This window comes from Hydra vulgaris, chromosome 11 (genome assembly GCF_038396675.1).
Source record: "Hydra vulgaris chromosome 11, alternate assembly HydraT2T_AEP".
In the NCBI taxonomy this organism is placed as follows: Eukaryota; Metazoa; Cnidaria; class Hydrozoa; order Anthoathecata; family Hydridae; genus Hydra; species Hydra vulgaris.
In genome coordinates, this window is record NC_088930.1 from 49,112,229 (window position 1) to 49,123,284 (window position 11,056).

The 11,056-nt window shown below is 28.9% G+C and overlaps 1 protein-coding gene across 1 annotated transcript; it reads right to left on the reverse strand.

Annotated features, from left to right (window-relative positions):
• Positions 1-6,390: 6,390 nt before the first annotated feature.
• LOC136086728 (52 kDa repressor of the inhibitor of the protein kinase-like) lies at positions 6,391-10,627 on the reverse strand. The gene is made up of 2 exons (XM_065809076.1): positions 10,339-10,627; positions 6,391-9,936 (listed from the first exon to the last, which is right to left on the reverse strand). Exon 2 carries the CDS (start codon positions 9,138-9,140, stop codon positions 7,272-7,274), a length of 1,869 nt encoding a protein of 622 aa, XP_065665148.1. The 5' UTR covers positions 9,141-9,936; positions 10,339-10,627; the 3' UTR covers positions 6,391-7,271.
• Between the last annotated feature and the right edge of the window lie 429 nt (positions 10,628-11,056).

Sequence of the window (11,056 nt, forward strand, 5' to 3'; positions counted from 1 at the left end):
TTATTTATTCTGATACGTAACTCATGTAAAGTGCCACTTGTAGCAATGGCGGATCCAGCTTTTTTTGATCTTTGAGATAGCTAACTTCCAGACATGGAGCTAACTCCAAACGTTTACATGTTTATACTTATGTCAAATAATGAGGGTTTGCAAAAAATTGCGATGATTGGATGCTGGGAACAAAAAAGCCCCATAATTTTTGCTACACCTGCCCCAAACGTGAGAGCAACAAGTTGACGAAATATTTTTTGTATTATTCACAACTAGACTTATATTCATCGATAATTATTAAGTTTCATAGTATTATCTTTCAGCATTCAAAAATTATTACCATATAAAAATTACAGCCCCCTCAAATTGAGGGGGGTTTAAACTTTATTTTTTGAATATATTTTTTTTTATTCAAAGTATCATCCAATATTTTTTGTTAACAAAAGATAGAGATATGATTTTGTTTTAACGGTTTGATTCATATACCCCCTATAAAGATGGCACCGAAATCGCATACGCCAAACCCACCGTATGAAAGTCCCTAATTAGTGTTATAGATAATATTCGAACAAACTCTTTTTTAAATAAGCCCATACAGGAATAATTAAAACTGATATTTTGGATCACTCTCCAAATTTCTTTTCTTTTTTTTTTTGCTGAACATGCAAACATAAGTAACAATTCTAAAATCAAAACCTTGAAACATAAACATTCTATGCTTAAATTTAAAGAATCTTCATCAACAATAAATTGGATACATGTATACCAAGAATGGTATCATTGAAACACAAATTCCGTTAAGAAACTATTTCTTGACATCTTTCTTGAATATTATAACAAACATTTCCCAATACAAGAAATAGAAATTAAAACAAAATGTTTAAAATGTCCGTGAATAACAAGCGGAATAAAAAAGTCTTTCAAAAAAATCACAAAAACTATACATGAAATATTTAAAAAATAGTAACGAAGCTAATCTAAATGTTTATGAAGAATATAAAAACCTTTTTAAAAAAATAAAAAAATAAAAAAGATATTCTGAACAATTGAAAAATAATGGGAGCATAAAAAAAACGCGGGAAGTTATGGAAGAAATTGTTGGTAAGAATAAAATAGTTTTTGACATGTTATCCTCCAAAATAATAGAAAACATTATTTAGTACAAAGGAAAAGAAGATATATTAGAAATATTCAATTAAATATTCAAAATTATTTTAGTGACAATTCAATTAAATATTTAAAATTATTTAAGTGTTCATTGCCAGATAGTAAGGGGTCCAAAATTAAACTTTTTTGGATTTTGTTTAGTTTAAGCACTTTTTCTTAATCAATCTTTTATGCTGATTTCGAATTACTTAATACTTTTTTTTCATTATAAATATTTGGGCTTCTACTTCAATTTCAATAAAAGTGGTTATTTTGACAAAATAATCAATTGTTAAATCAAATGAAATCATTATTATAATTAAAGTAGAATCTGTGGTAAAATTTTTATTTGTTTTATCAATAAAATACGTAATCATTATGTGTAGTTATAAATACAGCAAAGATTTAGGCATTGTATATGAAATTACTCTATATAAGGAACAATTTGTAACAATTACTAGTGAAAATGCGAAATAACTTCATTGCAACCATGGTGCAGTGGTTTGAGTTCTTTCTCAGAATCAAGAGGTCTGAAGTTCAATGTTGGCTCTGATCAGATAAGCGACATTAGTAAGGAAGGATGTGTAAACTTCCTGGTCAAATTGCTCTTCAACGGTGCTTTGTGATAAGACGCTTGGTCCTTCTTGGAGCACCTTTATAACTAAAAAAAAATTCATCATAGGTGATTGTGGATTGTTCTGAGGACTTTCAAAGCTAAGTAGAAACTTTAAATTATTAGCTTATTCTTCTGTATATATAAGACGACGTTTTTTTGTATTTTTATCAATAATTACGATTTTAAATAAAGTGAACTTTTGCTGCGATGATTTACTATTTTTTGATTATTACTAAAATAAATTCATCAATCATTTTTTGACATTTAACATATCTTTCTGTTTTTAATATATTTATTGACATCTGATTTGCAAGTAAATGGGCTGCCTTGTAATTTCAAACAAGTTAAGATATAATATCTCTTTGACGCCTAATGTAAAGCTTGCAGTTCTTTTTTGCCAACCCGCTCCTTCTCAGTTGTTTCTGTTACTGGTTCCAACTGTATTTTATGTTTTTAGGTTTTTCAACAATGACACACATTTCCTAAAATATTTAAAAACTACCTAAATCTTGATTTCACAATGGTTTGGATATTTAAGTGTATTACCATGAGGAATTTTTTGTAATCGACGGTATTTCCGAAGCTGATTGCAATGAGTGCTACGCTGACGCTGAAGTTCAATGTTATTTGAAATTTTTTTATAAATTGCAAAAATCTAATTAAAAACGTAAAACATCAGTTTTTCCATTATTGTATCTTTTTTCCGAACCCATAATACTTTTTTATTTTCTGTTCAAGAAAGATAGCAAAATTTTGCTAAACTATATGCAAGAATGATACAATCATCCAAGTTTTTTGATGCATATATACAAACAACTGAGCAACTACGACTACTGAGCAATCAATCTTATTTAATAAAAATTTTCGAAATATAATTTATTGTTGACTTTATTAAAGAGAAGTACAAAAACAACCCAGGGTAAAGACAATTTTGTATCAAAAAATTCGTCTATAACTGGTAGGTTTCTAAAGAAGTTTATTAATTTTGATTTATTTGTTTACTAGTTTGTGATTTATTAATTTATTAGTTTGTTACTTCTTGTTGCAATATTTTTCATTTTAATCGGTATCTAAATTCGGTTAATAAAATTAATAGCAAAGTATTTTCTAGCGAAGTTAAAACAAATTTTTACACTAGATAAGACGTTTTTTTTTGTTTAAACGCAACTTTTATTCATTTTAACTCAGTTATATAATCAAAATTTAAGTTGCATAAATCCTAATATAAAGTTGCGTAACTTTACACGCTGCAAAGATTTCTAGTTTTTTACTATTTTTAAAATGTTAAAATTTGAAGTAGAAGGTCAACCACGCAAAATTAGCAAAAACTGAATTGTTTAAAATTAATTAAGAATAATTGGGTAAACAAAAAATATAGAATTTTGGACCCCTCCCCATACAGATTGCGATCTAAACTTAGATGAACTAGAAACAGCAATCAAATTAATTAAAAAGAATAAGGTCCCAGGTATTGACGACATTTCTAGCAATGTTGTACTTTATGTTTTTCTCTGCAACAAAATAACCTACTTTGAATATTTTCAGTGAGACAGATTCTTTTAATAAGTAATTCAAATAAATAATGATAAACAAAACAGCTTTTTAAGAGGTTTAGCAAGATAAATATTTTATAATATAATACAGCTAATAATAATACAATATATATAATCAAACAAATATAATATATAATCAAATTGTAACTAGCTAATCATATAATCAAACACACTATCACTAGTCACATAAATCACATAATGCTTCACCAGTATTAACAGAAATTATTATCAGTCTAAATAAGCCCAAGTTGTAAATTTTAAACATTGACTCTGCTTCAATACTTTTGCAGCCATACTCCATAATCCATTAAAAAAACATTTACAGTTTTCAACACTTAAACTTTTAACTCTTTCTTTACCCTTTCCTAATGCCCATTTATTTATTTTTTTTGTTCTTTTAACTTTTTTGATTTTTCAGAGGATTCAAATAGTGATTTTCTATAATGCGATGTTGTTATTATCTGTGATTCCTCTTGGTAATAAAGTGATCTTTGAAATATCTAAAATATTAGGAAAGCAGGGCATTACTATATTAAAATCAATATTTTCTGAATATTCTGATGACAAAAGTAATAAGGTGCTTGAATTAACTTGTAAATCAATTTTATCAGATTTATTTAAGTTGGCATTAGAGCTTTTGTCATTATTAAACTTAATGTCTGGAATTTTATCCCGACACAAAAGATAAATTCCAGATGTATGAAAGCCAGAACAACTTCTAGAGAGGTAGAAGGGGAGAGATAGCTTCATAATATGCTTTAGAGAATATACCTCTAAGTTGATCATTTGTTATTTTTGTCCAGGATGCTCATGTAACCATGATCCACATTATATATTATAAAAAGTTTTAAGCGGTTTAAAACAACAGTTGTCGTTACACCTCGTTCACTACTAGTTACAGAAAAAACACAATGTTTTCCTTTTATTGTTATAACTTTAACATATTTATGAACAGTTGTAAAACCTGATTCATCACAGTTAAAAATTTGATGAGGTTCAAACTTATACTTTTTCATAACAACTTCTATATCATTGAAATAAATGTTCGCAGAACTGCTGTTTAAACCATAAACACAATTTAAAGACAATCCTTAAGGCTTTCTGATTGAAAGGTCTGGATGTCTCTTTAAAAACCCATTTACAATCTTAAAAAATCTCTTCCAGCAACACCATTATATTCATTAAATGGATGAACTATTTTGTACTTTTCAACATACTGGCAACTCGTTGAATATCACTTATAAACAATCCATTTCTTTTATGTAGTTAACTAATTGACTTTCAGTATCATCTGCCAATACTTAAATTTTAGTGTCATCTCGCAATAATTAAATGAACCAAGTTATTTTTTATGCATAATAGTCTAAACTCTTTAATTTTCTTTAAATCCTTCTGAGTAAAGCATCTTTATTTACGATAAATGTCAAAGCAGCTCTTCTCAAAGAGATTTCTTTTAATTTTAACATAACGTGCTCTGCTCAGAAAAATTGCCACATTTAGTTTTTCTTATAGTTTATAACCATATTTAACTATCTAAATAAACATGGTTGATATCGGCAAAATAAAAAAACCAAAATGTCTCGTTTTGCCCCGCATGTTGACATCGAAGTTGTGTAATTTCCACAATTTTGTAATTTCCTGTAATTTCCACAATTTTGTCATAGAAATAAAATATCAGTATATGGAAATGAAAGAGCAATGCCTGAAGATTATAATAAAACACTAACTTTGAATATAAAATTTTTTGCCACTCCGTAAGATAAAAAAACACTGATATAAACTAAAACAACAACACATCGAAATTCGTAATTGTCATATAGCCAAGAGATGAAATGGTTGTCGTTCTCTTTATCTTCTTCATTTCAAAGTGACTCGAGATATTTTTTGTAACAATAAATAATTTAAGAACACGACTTAACTTTTAAAAACCATTTAAACAATAAATTGCAAGGTTAGGATTATTATAAATGCGATCTGTCTCATTTTGCCCCGCTGTCTAATTTTGCCCCGTCTTACCCTACATTTAAAGGTGGAGATACATCTGCTACAAGCAGTTATATAACAAACTTAATTCTCCCTATATTTTTCAAGCACTTTCAAAAAATAATTTACAACAGATTGTATAAATATTTAATAGAACACAGTTTTAAGTGAAAATTAATACAGATTTCATACGCAACATTCAGTGGAACATACTATCCTAGACCGCAGGGGCGGACGCAGGTTTTTAATTTCCCCCGTCAAAAAAATGCGCCTTACGCCATGTTGTAAGTGACGCAACTACGCCCACAAAGCAAATAGAAAAAATGGGGGGGGGGGGGAGTAAGGGCGGATCCCGACCATGTAGTAAAGGGGGGTTGGCAAATTTTTCTTTTCGTTCGATCCAAACAATTAAAGGGGGCGATATACAGGTTTGACAGGTTTACAGATTTACAGGTTTAACGATTTTTAGGCAGGCAAGCCCAAAAAAAAGAATTTAGACTACACAATTTTATGCCACTTTTAAACAGCATACCAAATTTACTTACGTTTTTACAAAATATTATTATAAAAAAAACCATTTAAGGGGGGCCATCGCTCCCATAGCCTGCCCCCTATGTATCCCCTAAATCCTCCTGCCTTTGGGCTAAAGGATTTAAAGGGATTTTCTTTTTGCTATTTTATTGAGAAGCCCATATCTCAGTTTTACTTTGAAACTTTTTTTATATATAAATATATAATAAATATATAAACCAACAAATGATTGTTTCGCCCAATATCAGGGCTCATCAGCATGTCTAGGAATATATTTATTCCGGACATGGACAATCGGAGAAAGAAAAATTTAGCACTGAAAAGACAAAGATAAAAATACAAATGGATTTATATACATCGTGTAATAAAAAGTTATATATATTCTTATATAACAAGATTTAAAAAAAAAAGACATACCAAGTTAAGCCTTAACAACAAGAAAGAAGATCATTTTTGATCAAATAAAAAGAAAGCTAATGGTTTTGACAACTACAGCAAAAAACTGATTTAAGTGGCACAAAAACTTATGAATGTTATTAGGTTGATTGAGAGAAAATTTATTGGAAATAATTTTTTTAATTTTTTATTTTATTGTCGCTAAATTAGAAAATGATATAAAGAGATGGTCAAAAAGAGATGGTTAACGTTTGCCTGAACTTTGACCACTAATCATATAGCTAATCCCAAACAAAAGTATGGGGTTACATTTAACCCGCCCTGTTAAGGAACCATTGAAGTCTTGGCCTTTCCAGGGGTTTCCATGCCTATTTGTTAGCTGTTATATGAAGAGAGGTGATAATAGACAAAAATTTCTAAAGTTGTTGGTGTGTATTAGAATAAACAGTATAGACACTAATCATTGAAATCAAGTCGTCTATTTTTTATAGAAAATCTATTGATAACATTATCAATACAAGGAACAATTTCTTGATGGATATACATTAATGCCAAACCGTTAAGTCGATCTTCTGACATTGTTGTTCTCATATAGTCTTTTAACCGACGCATAACAGAAAAACTCCTCTCACACTCACATGAAGTAACAGGAAGTGTCCCAAGTATCCTTAAAGCTATCCTAATATTTTCAAATCCAGGAAATGATATTGATTTAAGAGTTAAAGATATATTGTCAGGAATAGTCCCAGAGAAACTTTCCCAGTATTTTTCCCAAAGAACTAGTTCCCCATTCAAGGCACTGATATTAGGGAAATCATCTATATAAAAATCACAGAATATTTCAAACTGCTTCCTCCAACACAATTGGGTTTTGGGTCTTTTAAGAAAAGAAATAATATTAAATGGAATAATTGATATAACGCTTTATATGCAACTACAGTTTCTGATTTAAATCTTGTAGATATAGATGTAGATACATGATCTATAAGAGGGATAGTAACAGCTCTTTTAAAGTATTCTGAAACAGACTCTGATGGAACATTAAAACGATTTTTTTAAATAGAACAGGTTCTTGGTTTCAAAACAAAAATTTCAGCTTTACTTGAAAGCAAACATGCTGCTTCATAGCAGTTATTATGAAAACTATCTATATCATTTCTGACGGAAATAAATGTATTTTTAAGAGCTGTAATAAGATGCAAACCGTCTAAGATATCAATAGTTTTTGATTGCAGCAACCGAGTAACAGGTAAAGTAAAATCAAAGACACGTGTTGTCACAACTAAAGTAAAGACAAATTGAAAAGTGCCAATGGAATTTAAAAAAGTAGAAGATTTGTTTTGTGTGTCTTTGTTAACAGAACTCTCAGAAGAAGCCATGATACATAAAGCATGGAAAATAGATAAATAATGCTCAAGAAAAGTGTTTAAACCATCTATATGCTCAATCCATCTAGTTCTACAGATATCTTTTAATTTTTTTTTATGCGTTTGAGGTTCACGCTCTAAAACGCTAGCTTCTAAAAACTTTTGTCTATTTTCTGAATAATTAAAAAAATAAGAAAGTTCGCGAACTTTATTAAAAACCTCTGAAACTAATTGGACATTACACGATTCACAAACTGATAAGTTCAGTCGATGGCTATGACAATGTGTATACAAAGCCTTTGAATTTATATTAAGAACCTGAGCAGAAAGACCATTTATATACCCAGAGACAGAACTGGCTCCATCATATCCCTGACCCCTACAGTTTTTTATATCTAGATTTAAGTTGCTTACACAATTTAAAAGAACATTAAGCAAATCTTTTCCTTTAACTCCTTCACTACAATGAATAAATTGAATAAAGTCTTCTCTGATATTGAAATCACTATCAACAAATTGTAAAACTAATGACATTTGCTCTTTAGTAGATGAGTCACAGGCTTCATCTGCAATTATTGAAAAAAAAACATTTTTGCGAACTTCAGATAGTATAGATTCACTAATTTCTTCACCACAGCATTTAATAATTTCATTTTGTGAAGTCTTCGAAATGTAGGAGGCATTCTTTGAACAGTTATTAAGATGAGAGCCTAAAACATCATTTCCATTGCGTACAGCAAAATTTAAAAGTTTATTAAAACAACCAGTTCCACATTTCGAATATTCTCTAGCCTCTGGAAGATATTGTGAATCATCTCTGTGGCCTCTCAAAGGTGTATTGGTTTGACCGCAAAAAATTATAGCATCAACAATAGGACGAAGTATTTGGCGATTTTTTATTATTTTTTCTTTTACATTAGTATCAATGATGACATTTATTGGTTGACTTATGCCTGAGGAATGACTCAAAAAAATATTAAAAACAGGCATAGTAAATGCATGTAAACCATTTTTAGTTGACTCATGATTTGAAAATGATCTAATAGCATCAGACCATTTATTGAAAGGCTCCAAATACAAATGTGTTAACTTACGTGATCTTTGTTTAAATTTATTGCCAAATAATACACAAGACAAACAAAATGCACCATCAGTACTTTTAGAATATCTCAGCCAAGAAAACTCTTTCAACCAAAGATATCTAAACTGACGACCAGAATCTTTTAGGAAAATGTAATCTTCATTAGGAATAAACATATTTTTATTTAATAAAAAAATTTCATGGTCAATTAAAAATTCAACCTTTTGTCTAAAGAAAGCAACATCATTTTGCTCAAAAGACTGGAGAGCATTTAGTACTTCTTTAGGTGGTAAAATAATGTTCGAAGGGCATTCAATATTATTATTATTATAAAAATTAGGTACATTCCTGATGCTTGAAGATTTTGTAAAAAAAGATTTTGATAGAACACTGTCCTTAGATGTCTTTGAGTGAGAAGAAACATCTTTACTTAATGTTAATGATTGAGAAGATGTTGTCGATTGAGAAGAAGACATTGCTAATTGAGAAGAAAATCTATTTGATTTTAGAATACAAGATGTATTTTGTAAGACTGCACTAGTAGGTTCTAAGTCTGGGTTTGTTTTATGAAAGAATGTAAGGATAGAGTAGGGCTTTTTATTTGGATTTTTGGCTACTGTGCTGGGTACAATTGTAGCAACTTGATCAATGGTGGTCTGTTTTGTATCTAGAAATTTATTAGGTGACAAGACTGGCAGCAACTTTTTCGAAATTATTGTTTCTGATTTACTGGAAAGTTTACGCTTTTTAGGAATAAAAATTAGTGGGACATAGTGATTATGCTGAAATGTACCGGACTGAAAATTCCCATCATAACAAAACAAAATGTAAAATGGAGAATAACATTTAATGGGAGTACGTGGTGAGATCTCTTGGTTAAAAAATATTTTATACTTTTCAACACCGAAATCTGGGTAACAGGAAACAATATTACAAGAAAGAACTGATGATAAACCTAACAAACATAAAAAACCAGCCTATTTTTCTGTGCTCTCACAGTTTGCAATTGCTTCAGCTTTAATAATATTATTATTTTCGAAGCCAGAATCTAATGCAGAATGAGATACTGACATACACAACAAACTTTTGAGATTAATAAAATGAGAACTATAATCAGAAAATATTTTTGAAAATAAAGGATGCTTACAGTAATAATCAGCATGTATATAAATTTCAAGGGACGTTAAAACTCTTAACACATTCATCAGTGTATTGTCAGCAACAAAAAATAATGATGCAGAGCTGTACATACAACTTCCAGATGCTTCAGACCTTAAGAAAAAAAATATATATTTACTTCATGTTTTTAAGAGCTAAACTTCTTTTATCAATAAATTTAAAATTGAGTAAAAAATCTTTGCTTTTTGAACAAATTCATAAATCAAATCAATAGTCAAGAATTCAGACAAACCAACTTATGATTTTGACATGTAGGAATATAATTTATACATCATGAACATATTATATACATACATGTCAAAATCATTTGACGATGTTGACACTTATTAAATGTTTATTAGTCAACGAGCGTAATTTGTTATAGATTAGATTAATACGGTATTAACAATAAATATTTTTAAAAAAAAGTATTAAATTTTGTGTTAAAACATATTAACTAATTGTAATAAAATACAATAAGATAATTATTTTTGAAAAAAAAGTAAAGTGACTTACCTTAGAGCAATACAATGCATTTTATTGTCTTTTAAGTAAGAAGGGATACAAACTTCGGCACATATATTTCTTCTTATTGTGCCATCAATATATCGACTTAAAAGACCTTCGTTACTAACCCTTTTGTTATTGTTGTAAATATATTTATCCAATAAAGTTTCATAAAATGTATTTAAATCGACAAGATTATCAGTTTTAAATCTTTTAAGTACATCATCAATCAAGTTGTAAGCCATGCTTAAACGTTAAAAATTTAAGGAAATACTTTGTTTATAGAACGGAGTTCTTTGAGTTCCTTGAGTTCTTTTGAGTTGTTTATCGATCTTTGCAACCAATCAAATTACTGCTGCAAATGCTGCAAAGAATAGTTTACACTAAACATGTTTTTTTTTTAAACGAATCAGATTGTTACTTTTAATAGCGTAAACCAATGAACTTATCCAATTTTCTCATATCCTGCAAAGTAGAGTTTAGATTAGCAAGTTTTATAAAATAGTTTTCTCATATCCTGCAAAGTATAGTTTACATTAGCAAGTTTTATAAATAATTTTCTAATATCCTGCAAAGTATAGTTTACATTAGCAAGTTTTATAAATAATTTTCTAATATCCTGCAAAGTATAGTTTACATAAGCAATTTTTATAAAACACTTTTTCAAACGTCCGCAAAGCATAGTTTTCACTATAAACTTATTCTAATTATATTTTCTAACAAAAAT